At 33.4% G+C, this 17,675-nt stretch overlaps 1 protein-coding gene across 1 annotated transcript; it reads right to left on the reverse strand.

The window, feature by feature from the left end:
* Positions 1–235: 235 nt before the first annotated feature.
* On the reverse strand, positions 236–1,129 carry LOC121247559 (probable glutathione S-transferase). Its single transcript, XM_041145920.1, has 2 exons — positions 772–1,129; positions 236–687 (listed from the first exon to the last, which is right to left on the reverse strand). Exons 1-2 carry the CDS (start codon positions 1,084–1,086, stop codon positions 328–330), a joined length of 675 nt encoding a protein of 224 aa, XP_041001854.1. The 5' UTR covers positions 1,087–1,129; the 3' UTR covers positions 236–327.
* Between the last annotated feature and the right edge of the window lie 16,546 nt (positions 1,130–17,675).

Genomic DNA, 17,675 nt, shown 5'->3' on the forward strand with positions numbered 1-17,675 from the left:
ATTCTACTTATTATCTCTTACACTACATACTAACATTGGTTTGTCATTTTTGTCCTTTTATATAAATACACACATTGATGTGTAAACATGTGTGTTTAAATAGAAAGACAAAAATAACAAATCATATGTTGGTGTGTGGTGTGAAGATGATGAGTAACATTTAGAAATGCAAACCCTTGTAAAGTAACTAATCACTACAGTGGAATTGCAAATACATAGGCACTTAATCTCTCTGATGCAACTCATCTTTGATTATTATGCATACAATCATTTTGGAATTGAAGGTCAAGACTCAAGACTCAAGAGGAGGAGACCTTGCAAACAGTTTTACTTGGGTTCCTTTGCCATTAGGGTTTCACGAAGATCCCTGAATTTGGTAATCAGTTTGTCACGGGGAGGCCAGGTATCTCTGATTTTTGGAGCATCCATGAAATTCTGCATCCATGTTAATAACAATGGAAACTTTTCATGATCTATCAATGTTACACCTGTTACCTCCTCAAATACACTAACCAGATTAGCAAGCCAACCAAATGCTAGATCTGCAAATCCTACTGCGTCTCCACCCAGGAATTTCTTTCCCCTTAGCTCTACTTCTAAATATTTCAAGTTTTCATGGGCTGCAACCAGTGCTTCCTCTTGGTCCTTCCCTTGCTTGATAAAGGCTTCCCATATCAATGGCGAAATCTATAATGATACACAAATTACAATTACAGGCATGCATGAAGCAAACATTGAGGTTGATGATGAACATTGAGTGAGTATTTTTACCTTGTCATCTCCAAATTTTGCCCAAAAGCGCGCCATGGCTCGTTGATAAGGATCTTCAGGCAGCAAGGAGGGAGTCTTGGACTTCCATGTCTCCTCGATGTATTCAAGAATTACAAAGGACTCTGAGATGGGTTTTCCCTTATGCAGCAGCACCGGAACCTTCTTGTAGACGGGATTATATTGGAGAAGCATGGAGCTCTTGTTGGATAGATCTTCATATATCATCTCATATTCAATGCCCTTCACTTCTAATGCCCACACTATCCTTAAAGCAAATGGACTTGACCATGTTCTAAAGAGCTTCACTTCTGCCATCTTCTGTTGATTTTTCAACTTCTGCAGCCTGCAGCTGAGCCTGATCTAGCTTATTTATAAAGGATTTTTCTTTTGGGATTTGGTTATTATTCCTATACTTTGCCCTATTTGTCTATACACCCCTATATTTTAGTCTATTTAAATATGAATCCTTAGCTAGGCAATTTGAAATTTTGAAAGCCCTCCCCTAGCCAGTTTTGTAAATATTCATTCTCTGAGGTCTGCTGTAATTAGAACAGGGATGGTAGGTTTGGAAATTTTTTTGATTCCATTTGTGAAAATGCATGCAAAACATACATCATGGAAATGATTATATCTATATATTACAACACCATAAGCTTATACCCATCATCACAAAAGGGAGAATGGAAAATTTGGTGAAGTTGAGGGATAGTTTGGAAAAACAACTTTTGCCTAAGCGATGATGTCATAACCAAGAAAGTCTTGAGGCGGCTCTTCGGACAATTGACCTTTTGTAATGGCGTTTTGTGGGCGTTTATTCCAACAGAGATGAATGGTACGCGGACAAAAAATCATAAATAAAAGGGACCCTCACAACTTGTACTGTTCAAAAATTTGAGAAGAAAAATCTAAGTTGTCAATATAGTGTAATTGTATCAAACTTCTCAAATTAAAATTTGAGAACTAAACTGCTTAAAAGAGAAGTTTTACAGTTATAAAAGAATTCACAAAAGTAAATTTATAAATTAACGTAATTTTATATGATTTATTAGATCTATTTTACAATAAAAATAATTTTATAATTTAAGAACACTCACTATGGATTCTTCATCATATCTTTTAAAATATATCACCAAAACTTACTTTTTCTATTTTCTATACTGACTTTTACAATATATTATACATCAACTTATTTATTTTTTCTTAATATCATCTAAATATTATATTTTTTAATCTTTTTTATTCAATCAAATATTTTCTCTAACTATCAATGATCTTTTGGTATTTGCAATATCTTCCTATATACAATGTCATATAATTATGTTCTGTTTTAAATTAATCCAAATTTATAAGCTAAACCAAAATATAAATTAATTCAAAAAATAAAAAAAAGAGATTATATAATGAAAATATTCTTAAAATATATTATAAGAATATCCATTCTCGATAATTGTAAAAGAATATTCTTAAGATATTTTTCGGTATATTTTGTGAATATCTATTTTCGATAATTGTGAAAAAATATTCTTAATATATTCTTTAGTATATTATGAGAATATACATTTGATTTTCTCAAAACTTCAACTATAAATAATACCATTTCTTCATATAGTTTTACCAACATCTTCATTTCCATTTCTTTACACAATTATTTTAGTTCTTCTTTTTATATAGTTTTTATGGATCCCATATTTGAAGTATTTGACTTTTTATCATCTAATGAGGAGTTGGAATTAAATTTAGTTCTTGCTATGGAAAAAGAACGTTTGGGTAAAGAAAGAGGCTTAACATCGTGTCATAATTCTATTCTGCGTCGTATATTCATTCAAAAAAATTTGTTTGAAGCAACGCCTTTTCGAAGATTATTTTTCTGAATCACCCATAGATCCTCTAATTTATTCCTTAGGAGGTTCCGAATGCAACGTCCTCTTTTCTTGCGTATTCAAGCCAAAGCATATGAACCATACTTCGTCTAAAGAAGAGATACTGCTAGAAGACTTAGGCATTCCTCCCTTTAAAAAAAAACTATTGCGATGAGAATATTAGCTTATGAAGTATTTGGTGATTTTGTGAACGAATACTTAAGGATTGTAGAAAATACAGCAACTGAGTGTTTGAAGAAATTTGTTAAGGCTGTCATTAGCATCTTCTCCAACGAGTACTTAAGATCACCAAAAGACAACGATATTTCTAGATTGCTCATAGTTGGAGAAAGTCGTGGGTTTTCTGGGGTGTTAGGGAGCATTGATTGTATGGAAATAAATGTATTGTGGTCACATTCATGAATCAATGATAATTTTAGAAGTCGTAGTGTCATACGACTTTTGGATATGACATGCATTTTTTGAATTACTAAGCTCTCATAATGATATTAATGTTATAGAACATTTTTCTATTTTAAAAGAGCTCGCTCAAGGACATGCTCCGAAGGTCAACTACTCAATAAATGGAAATGACTACTTAAAACATTTCATGTTTCACATGTCCATAAAAAAAAAACATTTTGCTGTAGTTCAAGAATCAGTAAGAAAATACGTAGAACGAGCATTTGGAATGCTTCAAACTCGATTTGCAATTGTACACGAACCTGTATGATCGACAAATGCTAAAGGAGATTATGATGACATGCATAATTTTGCATAATATGATCGTAGAAGATGAGTGACATTCTTATCTTCGAGTAGAAGATTTCGTTTATGAACAAAATGATAAAATATCCCAAGAGCCAATGTCCCATGAGCATACAGATGAATTTGTAAACTTCATTCAACGTCATCATCACATTTGAGATCGAGTATTTCATTCTTAACTCCAATCGGATCTTATTGAACATTTATGGAAAATATATAATCAATTTTAAGTACTTGTATTTTATATTTTACTATATTTAGCCTAATGTTATATTCTTGTTTTATACAAGATGTAACCTTAACTTAGAAAAACTATATATGCATGTATGGTTGTGTTATTTAATTTTTAGTACGACCCGCTTGTCATTTTATTAAATAAGTGATATGTAAGACTCAATTTTATTAAAATATCACCACTCAGTCCGGCAATGTCTCAAGTATGATAGAATATGGTAAAGTTAACTGGAAGTAATCACAAGCAGTTGCCATGAATAAAATCCAATTAAATACACAATTTCAACTCCAGAAAAATTTATTAACAAATGAGTGAGACGACAGACTTTGATTCAAGGCGTGATAATTTTTTTTTCCTTGGCAAGTTACAAGGCGTGATAACTTTGTATTGCACAACAAAGGTCTATAGCTTTAGTATAAATATTTCACAAAAATACATGATGTGATCCAAGACCGCAGCAAATACAACACATAGAAACTCAAGTTGAGGAAGACACCAAAAGACTGAGACAATCCCCCATTACCAGTAATGAAACCAGAAATGGGTTGACAATAGTACTGAACAAAGCATCAATGCAAAGATAACAATGCCAAAGTTCTGGCCAATTCAACAAGCTACAAGAAACTATCTTTATAGTCAAAATCAAAGATACAAGAAAATTTAGCTACTCGAGAAAATCAAGTGAGTCTGAACTATTTTGTCATAGAGAAAATGAAATGAGTTTGAAATGTTTTGTCATAATTTAATCATAATCCTTATAACCGGATGTTAGGATCTAGTATTTATCTTAAACAATACTCATTCATGCACGAAGCAACTCATTTTCCCAACAAAGAACACCTTAGACTATTAAGACAGTTTAGTGTGCGAATTGTGTTGTGTTTTATACGAAAAAAATTCAAAACTATCCACTGGCTGCATAGTGGCTTCAAGTTTTGTAGAGTGCTCTATACAAAAAACTATCAAATAAGCATTCCCAAATGTGGCTGCACATAAGCTTCAGGTTTGTGTTGTGTTCTATACAAAAAACTATCAAAGTAGAACTTCCAAATGTGGCTGAATTTGTAAGTTTAGGTTTGTGCTATGTTCTATATAAAAGACTATCAAATGAGCATTCCCAAAAGTGACTGCATTGTTACTTTTCAAAAAATGTTCATTTGCAGCCCATACCAAACCTAGTCATGGTTTTGTAGACATTTGCTTCTCAAATATTTCCAATTGGAGGCTATGAAAATACTCTTGCTGCATTGGAGGGAAACTTGAGGTGTCCATCCTCATAATTTTCTCATCTTCTCTCCGTTAATCCAAACCAAGCCTCTCTTTTGTAAGACGGATAATCTCTTTCCTATCTTCACCCTTCTCAGTATTTGCTTTATTCTTCTCCTCTCTCATTTCAGTTACCAAATTAGCAAGATTGGAATAGGTACTATTGTGCCTCTTTCGCTTCTTTTCAGCCTTCTTCTAATGGATCTCTCCAAGATTCACATCTATAGATGGAGATATGGTGTCTTCATCTAGGATTGTAAATTCTGGCACATGAACATCTAGGGTTATTGATCTTCTCTTAGTTTTCACACTACCCTCGGCCACAATGTGTTTCCATTTTGGATGGTACCTTAGAATAGTCCAACAATGAAGGAAGTTTAATATTGCAGATTGGTCAATTCGATAGAGCTCATTTGCTTGCTCAATCTGAAAAATCAGTAAATGAGATGTGAAATATATCTAATACAATGTCATTTGAATGATGAAATTAAAGGATATTGTTTGTGCACCTTATCTTGCTCAGTAACCCCACTTAGAGACCTTCCTTCGGTTTGAGCTAAGGTTCCACAAAACTTATTTGTAGCATGTTGGATGGTTGACCATCTATTTGTAAGAGAGCTAGAACTACGTTCACAATATGTGAATTTTTTGTTTTCTCATAATATTCATGTACTCTAGTCCAAAATGAATGTTTAGATTGATCAATTCCATTGATCGGGTCCAAACTAGTATTAAGCTAAGCTAACACTAGTAAGTTGTCCTCTTCTGGACTAAAGTTTCCTTATTTAGATTTTGTTTTTCTAACAGTCACTTGTTTTGGGTTGGGAGGACTAACTTGAGATTCTAAGTTATTCAAATATGTGAGGAGGTAGTCATTGTAGCTTTCTTCTCCCTCCTGTAAGAGGGTAGTGAAGGAATGAATTTCATGGAGTTGTGAATTCATCCTTCAAAGGAAAGAAAAAGAAAAAAAAAGAAAAAGAAAAGGGATCATGGAACTCAATCAAACTCAATTAAAAAGTTTGTGAAATTCTAGATTTGATAAGTACCACTTGTTTTGATAAAAACACAAATAAAGTAAGACATTCTTTATTACGCATCTTATCAAATGGGATGGTAACAGGCAACAAAAAAAAGAAGGAAGTTGATTACACGAATGGTACTATTACTTGGATATAAAAACTAATTTTCAGAAAAAAGGTTAGGCTTTAGTTTAGGCATATTTCCTTCTATGATAGTAAATGACGTCACCAAAATATAAATTGATTGAACAAATAATAAGAGAGTATATTGAGTACTGTTAAGTGTGAATATGTGTTATTTAACTTCAATAAATTTCACCAAGCCAACCATTTTTGTTAAGACAGTGCGGCATGCCTCATCTACATTCTATCCACTTCTATTAAATAACATTAAATCCCGTTGAACAACAATTAATGTGACATCAAAACCCAGAAACAATGGATGATATCCTCTTAAGAAACAACTAAATTTATCAAGGATATCCTAAGAAACAATTAAATTTCACTAATAAACAATTATTAGTTATCAAGGATAAACATCATGGGAAATTACTTGCGGAAAACCATCATTGCAGAGTGTGAAATGATCAGCTCTTGGATTCCATCAATATATTATAATGCAGATTAATATCTTTCACTACTTGGTAAATGGATGATATCCTCCTAGAATATCAAACGTGGGGCCATAAATTATTACATATATATATATATATATTTATTTGAAAGTTTCAAACTAGAATAAAAAGAAAAAGGAAAGTAAACCCTGGTCCTCTGTCTTAGCTCATGGTTGTATTTTTGTAAGCTTTTGTAAACTGTAACAATGGCCATAAATTGATTTTTATGTCACACTCTCTCTCTCTCTCTCTTCATTTATACCCAGGTTATTGTTTCTGGGTTTCTGTGATGTGTAGGGGGTTTGAATCGTAGACAAAATACTCCATTAAACAAGTTGAATTGCGTCTACTACTAGCACGAGGACTTAGCTCCCCTCTTAGCTCACAGAGCCTAGGACTGTATGTGGGGTGCGGGCTTTACAGTTTAAATAGCATACATCCCTAGGTGCAAACTCTCTCCATATACCGTAAAATCAGGGCGTCACTATCATCACCATCAAAATTTGATGGTGATAACTACTAGGGGTGATAAACTGTGGCGCCCTCGACTCCCACGTATTATTTTTGTAGAGTTCGTGACATCGAGATGATGACCACACGGATTACGCACCCTAACGACCAATACTCAGAGTGTGTACAACATGCAATAAGTGTACAAAAATATTCGCAGCAGATAAATAAAAAGGTATTTCTTTATTAAGTACCAGAATTATTCAAAAACAGTAAAAATAACTTTACAAGAATTATACAGTTATCCGACAGATAAATTAAAGACAGGAAATAACATAAGGGAAACAAATCCCATAACGCTGAACAACAAATTAGCAACTCAAACTTCTGGCAGAGTCGGCCCTCAGGTTCATACTCGGATTATGCGTCAGACTCTACGGCACCATAAAACTGAACCGTAGGGTAAACACCACAATGAGATTATGACATCTCAGCAAGTAATTAACCAAAACAATATCTAAGAGATTTTAAAACACATTAATAATCACACGTCCCCATACGAACAAATAAGCAGAATAACAACCCACATTCATTTTTTCCAAAAATACACTTTTAATACTCAGACAAAAAATCTCATTTTTGGCCCTGATCATAATTATTACAAAATTATGCATGCACCACAGTCTCCCCTATGGACCGTCCGCACACGCTGGCTCTCATCGTCACATCATGGGTAACGTCCGTGCATGAGACTTCGTAACGAGTGATGTCCAGTTCCGCACCCAGCGTATGGCCAAGCATCCTCTAACCTCGCCAGCCAAAAGGTCACGGAATTGGTACGAGAGCGTTATCGTCTCGTCCGTTCCCGTCGTCGCCCTGCGACAACTCAGGGGACGTCACGTCAGTCTGTTACGCTTCCGAGTGACCAGAGGAGCTCCACCGAGATAATGCCCCATCTCGGCTTGGGGTCGTGAAACACACGCACCCACATATTCAGTCATATTTTCAAACAGACAGCGTGACATCACAGCACACTTTATTAAAGACGATAAATATGCATTACAACAGTTTATTGGAATAAATATTAAATATCTCATTTACAATAAAATAATCCTCCATTTACAATTATATAGTTTCACAAATACACGCTTAATTCCAACCTCCAATCCGACCAAAACCAACTACAATCACATCCCAACACTTCAACGGCCCAAGGCCCAATTTCCATCAAACCAACAAATCAATAGTTTTACAATTGACAATTACAACAATATAATTATAAAACTAGAAAATTACATACACACGAAATTAAGAAAATCTGAAAGAACACTCGACAGGGCGTTGCTCAAGGTGGCGGCACAATGGCGGCAACAGTGATTCAAGAGTAAGACGGTGGCTTTTTTGGTGAGTTTCTCTCAAGGAAAAGTTCAGTTTATGAAAAAGGATGGAAAACAACTCACGGCAATTACCAACATTTTACCCAAAAACCGTTTGAAATTACACAATTTTAGAACAAAACAGAGCTCGGCAATGCCTCACAAGCTCATGGTTTTACCACCAAAATTCACAACACAACAATCTGAAAACTTAGAAATGAAAATAGCTTAAACAAGAGAGGGAGGAAGAGGAACTTTGAAGTATTTATTTGTGGAACCCGTGGCCTATTTATAGGCCAAGAATGGCAGTTTGAGGCACACAGAGACAACATGCAGAAGAGAAAACTGAAGTGCGTGCTAAGGAGGGAACGCGTGGCAGTGCGGGTTGCGTGGGGAGAAGGTGGATTGATAGCAGATGAAGGATGGACAAATGATAGACACGGGACAGCCATGGGAGCTCGAGGTGGAAGGTGGTGGTGGCCGAGCGAAGCTACGGCTTGACAGCGAGCCTCGGAGCCTCCACTGAACGACACAGAGAAGAAAAAAGGAAGGAGGAGGTGGAAGCTTGCGGGAGATATGCATGACTAAGGTCCGATTGGCGTCGGCAGCTGCTGCGTGGAGGAAGAAGTTGCTGGAAGAAGGAAGAAGAAGAAGTTTGCAGAAGAAACTAGAAGAAAAGAAGAAGAAAGGAGGAAGAAGAAGCACAACGCAAGGGAGAAACTTTTGAAACCCTAAGGGCTTCACTTCAAACGGCACCGTTTCAGATAGTGGGGGGTTGGGTTACTCGCACGGGCTGGGCTTCACATGGTGCTCGGGTTGGGCTTGAAGCTACACGGGCTGGGTTGGGTTTTAAGCACAACACACACACGGCCCACAAACACAATAAAAACAAAGGTCCAAACCGAAAATACACACCCTTAAAATAACATAAATAAAATATCACAAATAAAATAAAATAACAAATAACATAAGTAAACAAATAAAATAACACAATTAAATAATCAAAAATAAATAAATACTAGGAAAAATAAAACACATGAAAATTAGGGATCTCACATAAACGGTCCGGTCGGACCGAAAAGTTTCTGTCCGGTCCACGGTCCAGGGTTTTTCCGGACCGGACCGGACCGAATGAAAAATAAAAATTAAAAAATATTTTTTATATATTATTTATATAATAATTGTACAATTAACAATATAAAATTTTAAATATGTTATTAATACTTGTTAATATTCTATAAATTAACAATATTTTATATATATCTTCATCTAACCTATCACTATTAACAATATAAAATTTTAAATATGTTATTAACACTTGTTAATATTCTATGAATTAACTAATATATAATATGAATTAGTTAATTATATAGTAATTATATAAATTAATAATATAATTTTCATCTAATTTATTATCATTGACCATATAAAATATTTTTTATTGAGTTTGTTACATAATCCATATTAATAAGTCACTTAATTTAATTTAATATTTTGAATAATTTTTTTTATTAATTATTTTAAAAAAGAACAAAAATTAGACCGGACCGACTGAATCGGACCGGGCTGATAGCTATTGGTCCGGTCCGGTCCCTATGGATATTCGGTCCAGAAAAATGATGGACCGCCGGACCGGACCGGACCGGACCATTTGTACCCCTAATAACTACGCCTTCTGGAAAGTAAGAATGAGAGTGTTTCTAAAATCGCTTGATGAGAATGTTTGGCTAACCGTGTAGTTAAGATGGATAAGGCCCACAACACCTGTAGAAAAATGGACCAAAAAACAATCGAGCAGTTGTAATTGGAACAATAAATGTCTAAATGTCATTTTCATGGCAGTCTCTTTTGATGAACTCAAGAGAATTTCCATGTGTGAGACATCCAAGGATGCTTGGGATATTTTGGAAACCACACATGAAGGGACCAAAACAGTGAAAAATTCCAAATTCCAAATATTGACCTCAAAGTTTGAGGAAATAAAGATGCTGGAAGATGAGATTTTCAATAAATTTTATGCTAAACTAAATGATATTGTTAATTCTAGGTACAATCTCGGAGAGAAGGTAGGGGAAGCACGAGTTGTAAGAAAAATTCTGAGATCTCTACTTGAAAGGTTTCGATCAAAGGTGACAGCCATAGAAGAAAGTAAGGACTTAGACACAATTCAGGTAGAAGAACTGGTAAGGTTTTTTACAAACTTATGAATCTACTCTTCCATAATAGAAGAAAGGTAAGTCCATTGCACTCAAAACAACTAAGGAAGAAAATCAGCCTGATAATAAAGATCTGTGTAATGATGACTTAGCCCTTGTGGCCATAAAATTAAAAAAATTCATGTTTAATAAAAAGAATTCTGGTAAATGGAAAAAAGGTAAGAATTTCACTAAAAAGAACGAATCTAAAAAGTGGAATAAAGATAAAACCGAGTTTAAAGATAGAGTCCAATGTCATGAATGCTTTGATTTTGGTCACATAAAAATTAAGTGTCTAAATTTTAAAAGAAAAGCAAAATCTTCCAAGTGATGATTCTGACTCTGAAAGTTCAGATACATCCTCTGATAATGAAACTGTCTTTATTATTTTTTCTGCTTATGTTACTGATTATGATGACACGAGCAAACTATATGCTGGCGACAACGTGGTTGTTTGTGATACTGAATCTGATGTTGCCACAGAAGTTGCCGATCATGATTTAAGTGCTCATGAAGCATATGAGGATATATGTGAAGAATTTGTGAAAATCCAAAAGGTAAATAAGAAGCTGCACAAAAACCTAACCACCATAGAGAGTAAGAAAAACAATTTGGTGGAAGCACTGAAAGTGACGGAACTTGAAGTGACAAAGCTACGCGCACAGAAAGAGGTGCTTGAAAAGAAGTTAGCAGCTTGTCAGGAAGTCAAAGAAAAGTTCACACTTAAAAACTCAATGAATTACTAAAAGTTCAAAGAGATAGTTCCGATCGCACAGGGTTGTGATACAATACTTTCAAAGATTCACATCATAAAGCATCTGCTGTCTCTACATCCAAAGGTATCACCTTTGTAAAATGAAGTAATGTAGAAAATATCTCAAATAAACCTGTGAATAAAAGCAATGCAATAATGACTTCTTCAGGTAAGTCGAAAGATAAGTTTATTCCTACTTGTCATCATTGTGGTATTCTTGGCCATATAAGACCATATTGCTTTACTTTGAATAAAGTGAAGAAAAATCCAGGGAAAATAAAGTTAAGAAAGAAGAGAAAGACTCTAGAAAATCAAGTTAATGAGATGAGTCAACAAATCACCTTAATAAGTCTAAAGTTTGGTAAACTAACAGAATTTTATCTTCACAACAAAGAAAAGATCATACAAAGTGATGTTGATGAAAAGAATAGATCAAAATTTAAGTGGATGATCAAAGAAGATGTCATGTCACATTAATTGATAGGACCACTTGCATGTTCTTGTATTTGTTGCATTTCATTTTATTAGTCTAGGACATGCATTTTATTTTTCTGTTTTTTAATTGTTTTTGTTTTCAGTTTTTTAAATAAGAAAAATAATATATAAAAAAAAAATTTCTAGTTTGTTTCTAATTTGTTTTTGGAAGTGCATGCTTGATATAAAAAATTTTTGAGCACCTGTTCTCACAAAATAAAATTTTGAACTTATGTACCTCTCTATTTTGTGTAGTTCACTTTGTGCATACTAACCCTTTTAGTCATCTTGGCAAAGTTCATTTATAAAGTACTGTGAGAAACTTATGTGTATGCACCTTATAATTAAGTTTCATATATATTATTAAGATGCTCACCATAGAAGGAGTCCATGTCTTGAATTGACTAATACTAGTCGAACCTAATACAATAATAAAGAGATATTCTCTTGCCAAACACAAGTTGATTCATATAGAAAAAGTCGGTGTTATATCATTGCGGAAAAAGATAAACACTATACACGGATCTATCCCTTAAGTCATTTTAGAAAGAATTGTGGCTCAAATCATTGTGGAAAAAGATGAGCAACAAAAATGGACATGAAAGGGGTTGTGCAAACCAGTGTTTGGAGGAGATACTCATATATCTAGGCCCTAGTATAAAGTTTGACTTTTGAGATAAGTGACAAACTATTGGGAGCATCTACAAGAAGAAAATACTCATGAATAATGTTATAAAAAATATATTGAAGAGAAAAAGATATAAATAGTTATTTTTTAATATAAGTTTGTTCACTCACACACTCACATGAACTTTGATATTGATGATCTTATGAGGTGTGAACATCCATGGTGATTGTTGCAAATAAGAGGGTGTATTCTATTAAATTCTTGTGAGTGATATTGTGTTTGAACTAAGATGCATCTAGGCATGTTACTTGCCCTATTGCTTATATATATAAAAATAAATTTTTTGTTAAATTTTGTTTATTATTTATTTATTTTGGTTTATATAAAATAAATATGAAAATATAAAATATACTGAGGTATGGGTCAATGTTGGGAGCTTTTTTTGCATTTGCTGCATAAGTCCCAGTGGTGGGTCTATGTTTTGCTTCTAAGTCCCAGAGGGACTCTATCGAGTAACCCATGCACGGCAATAGTCACTTAAGTGACTTAAGTGTTTTAGCCCCACATGAGTACATGCCCACGACTTACTCTCGATATTATTTCCTTTTGACTTGCGGGAACTCACCTAGATACACGGCACTCTCCATTCTCAAGGACTAGCCGTATCCCACTTCACACCTATCAGTTTCATGCTTCTTGTGATTAAGACATAGAATAAATACTTTTAATCTACTTTTCTTCATCACGGTAAGGTTTCTATCTCAATCAAATCATTCTCCTTCTCAAAGTCTAGGGTTCGGCGCATATTTATGGAGATTGGGTTTTGGATTTTGGTTGAGCTAAGTAGACATTTACACATATGATTACATGGATCTATATTATGCATGTATTGAGGATGATTTTTGGTGGGTTATGGGATTATTCATGTCGGTTTTAAACTAGTGCTCACTAAGTGTTTGTTTTTATGTCTCAACCAAACTACTTCATTCATTTTGTCATGATTTTACTTGTATTCATACTTATACATCAGGTGCATTTAATACATGAAAAGTTGAGATACATGAGAGTTGTTCATTATGTCTTTTTTAGTGTCTTCATCTCGGCTCACATAATTGGTATTTATTATCTTATAAGTCTTATCAAATTAGTGACAAAGAGGAAGAGATTTAAATGTGTTGTTGAGGAGGAGTTGAATGAGCCGAGGGGGAGTTGAATGAGCTGAGGGAGAGTTGAATGAGTAAGTGAAGTAAAAGGAGTAAGTGAAGTACGTCTATTGCTGAAAAAAAAGGGAGAGATTGAGGGGGAGCAGTAGAATATTGAGGGGGAGAACTATATACTTGAAGGGGAGTAGCAAAATGTTGAGGGAGAGAACTAAGTACTGAACATGGTTATTGATGATGACTAGAACACTATTTTAGTAAGTTTAGATTACGTCTAACCTTTGATTTTGTTGAGACTTATTTTAAAGAGTGTTCTATGTCATTTCTTCTCATTTTTGTATTAGAATTTTCTTCACGAGATCTTGGTCTGCTGGTTGTATTTGTCTCATATACATTTTACATTCATCAAGTTGGTTTTGTCACCAGTCCGCCAAAGGGAGAGATTGTAGATGTAAAAGTTTGGTTAGGATTAGTAACTAAGTTGATAAGTTTGTATAGGATTAGGTGACTAAAATGATAGAGTTTATCCTATCATTAAGTTTTTTGGATGAATGTAAATTATTTATTGACTTTATCTATAACAATATTAATTTTATTTAAGAGGTATTAGAGGTTGTTTAGATAAGTCATAAGTGGGAAAATCGAGTCCCAAGAAATCTGCACTTATCCAGAGAAGAGGCTAATCTGAAAATCTGTTATTGCGGTGAAGAGTTATCGCGGGTGTTAGCATTCCGTCAAGAGACATATTCGCTACAGATTGGTTTTAGGAATTATCTACCAAATTATAAGTAGGAAAATCAAGTTTCAATGAGTCTGAAATTATCCAGTTGAATGAAATATATATCTGATAAGAAGACACAACTCCAGGTGTCAACAAAATCGTTTCCCAGCAGAGTTCTCCTATCAGCAGATTCTTACTACACCTGAAAGTCATAACAGACTGAGCCCGTTAGTAGAATCCTACTACAAATCAAACTCCTATAAGATTTGTTCCCTCAGCAAAATCTTACTGCAATTGGAATTTATTTTCAGATTTTTTATTTAAGGGATCCTATTGGTTAGGATCTACAGAGATTCAGATCTACATATTTTCTAGAGCATTTTTCAAATAATAAAATTGATTTTTCTGGGTTTGGCTGCCCCGTATGGTTTTACCTTTAAAGAGTTCTTTAAAGGGTTTCCCTTCGTTATATGTTCAGTTGATTAAATAATTGCAAGATTGAAATCTAACAAATTTGTTGAGTGAATTAGTAGATATTTCCGCTGTGTAATACACAGGGGTACTTAGGTAATTTCACATGCTAAAGGAAAAAAATTTCTAATGTTTACCTCAGCCGTGAGAGCAGAGCTTGAAGCAAAAGACAATGGATAATTGGTGATGGAGTCGATGAGGGAAGTCGAGGAAGATGGAAGGCTCTGATTCTATTTTTGGCGCCAAGCAAGAAGAAAGCGTGGAAACGAGAGAGAGAGGGTCTTAAATGAGAATAAATGTAATTTGAAGAAATGAGGAAAATCAGCACGAGGAAAGAAAAATTAATTAAAAACGTTTACAATGATGAATATGTTCCTCCATATCTAGCGGGTTCCCTGCAACAGAATGTAAAGTGCCTTTAAAATAGAAGATCCAATGGAATGCACTTTTGAGAGCATTTCTTTTTATTTTAAAGAAAAATGTATTATAGAGCATCCATTTGGAGTGCTCTAATGTGCCACATTAAGTTACGTCAGTTTGTAAATTTATTTTTGTAAAATTCATTTATAACTAAATTATTTATGTTTGGCTTGAATGATTCACAATACTTTCCAACCTTCCATATGATGATAACAACTAATTAATGCTACAAGTGGCATGTGCAAACCACCTTTTCTTTCACTTAGTTCCTTTCTAGGCAACACTTCTTTTATGTGATAAATAAGTCAATGCCTCAATGCAAAAGAAATAGCAAATCTAATTGGATGTGTTAATGTAAAAATTGAAAAGGGTTTGGTTTGAAGAGTTCAAAAGTCCCAATGAGTTGGTTAGATTCCTATGAGACGCACGATTGACCAAAGCTTACATAGAGATCTTGCTAGACATCCTGTGGAATGCGCAATCAAGCAAGAGGTGGAACTTGACTATTGCTAGACAAACATAAGACTCCCAATCAAGAGAAATGTCTCACTTGACACATGGGAGCAGTCCAAGTGTCTCGCTAGACACGCAAGAGGCATTTCGATCAAGTGATTTTTTATTGCTTTATATTTTGAGTTAAAACTTATAGTTGTCTCAAAAGTTTTCACTGATAGGAAGATGTAGATTTTATTATTTATTTTATATCTTAGTAGTCACAAACTCCACCATACATTAATCTCCAAATTAATTGAAATCTTGAAACACCACACTTTGAAATATGTAATTTACAATGAAAAGGCAGGCTGAGTGCTTTCTGAGATGGTTCATAAAATGAGGATAAGGGTCTATCCATTTCAAGTGAAATGGGTGTTTTATAGAGCTTTGGATAGATTGCTTGATCAAAATTGATTAGGTCCATAATGGCCTAATTGAATAGTAGTAGAGATTACATTTTATGCTTTTGACTATAATGTGATGTGAAGCTAAATTTGTGTCTTTGTTCCAACCACTATGTAAGCCCTATACTATAGAGAAGGCCTCGTTGATTTTCACAAAATATTTCATCTCATCTAATCATTACAACTTTTTCAAATTCATATATAAAATAAAATAAACTATTCAACTTTTTCAAATTTCAAAACAAAAATAATTTAAAAATATATATATTCTAACAATATTTTATTCAACTTTTAACTTTTATCTCAACTCACCTCATCTGTGAAAACAAACGAGACCTAAATTGGTTCACTTGAAGAGAATCTTTATAAAAAATTGCTACATGCACTCTAATCTCTTAATAAGCTTCAATATATGCTCTTAATTTATTAAAGAATAATTCTTTTCATCCGTCATTATTCACAATCTCACACCTTATGAAAAACACTCCACACTTTATGAAAAAAAAAAAAACTATTAGGTATGAAATGTGAAAGTGAATAGCAACTGATGTATAACAAAATCCTTTACTAAAATCAACCTAACATGGCACCACATTATGGTGAAACGTCAAATGGACAAAATGAGAGGTATAAATCTGAGTATTTACGTTTTTATAAATTGAGATCTAAGTTTCAGTTTTTATAAGATTGATACATGAATTTAAAAAAAATAGTAATTAAGAACCTCCACCAATCTTCTGTTAGAAAACTAACGAATAATTGCTATGAGCCATCTTAAACTCACATGTAAGTCTTTTATAAATTGACACGAGGAATCAGAATGTCACGTAAGCCGATTAAAGGTTGACACTTTTCCGTTAGTTTGAAGGACCGAATTTATAATTAACTATAATAAAAATCACCAGAGGATTATTTGGCTGGAAATGGAATGTCTGAAAACATGATCTCCACTCATATGTTCAAACAATCACATCACACCCAACGGGTAGGCCGTTATTACGATGAATAATTCTTTTCAGTTACTTTTTATTATTTTATATTTTATATTTTATAAAAAAATAAAAAAAAAATTATCAAGTATAGAATATGAAAATAAATAATAATTAATATATAGCAAAATCCTTACTATGATAGATAAGAAAGAAAAATGATAGCACTACTATTTTACAATTAATTTATAAATAAAACTGTTTTGCGGTTATTGCCATTTTTGACCACTTAAGAAAAAAAATTTATTTTTTATTTTTATTTAATAATTAAGGAAGTAATTTTAAATGTATTGATATATATATATTTTAAAAAATATTTAAATATGAATAAAAAAATAAAAAAATTACAAATCACTTGTCAGTAACAATGAGCGATGCTACTCAAATGACAGAGTAATACCGCTCTTAATTTATAACTCTATGAAATAGAGGGTAGTCTTGTAATATTAAAATTTATTTTTATTGGAATGATATGATTTTATTGATTGTTCGAATATTAATTGTAAAATAATTGTAGGGATATTATTAGTGGATAAGAAGGCCACATCTTTTATCTCCTCCAAAAAAGAGAGGGAGAGAGAGAGAGAGAGAGATCACAAAATGGGA

This window comes from Juglans microcarpa x Juglans regia, chromosome 1S (genome assembly GCF_004785595.1).
Source record: "Juglans microcarpa x Juglans regia isolate MS1-56 chromosome 1S, Jm3101_v1.0, whole genome shotgun sequence".
NCBI lineage: Eukaryota > Viridiplantae > Streptophyta > Magnoliopsida > Fagales > Juglandaceae > Juglans > Juglans microcarpa x Juglans regia.

What these genes read in the sequence shown, in the direction of transcription:
- LOC121247559 (XM_041145920.1), bottom strand. Translation starts at nt 1,086, where the DNA reads ATGGCAGAAGTGAAGCTCTTTAGAACATGGTCAAGTCCATTTGCTTTA. An exon ending in CAAAATTTGGAGATGACAAG is followed by an intron (nt 688 to 771) that starts GTAAAAATACTC and finishes GTATCATTATAG; the next exon opens with ATTTCGCCATTGATATGGGA.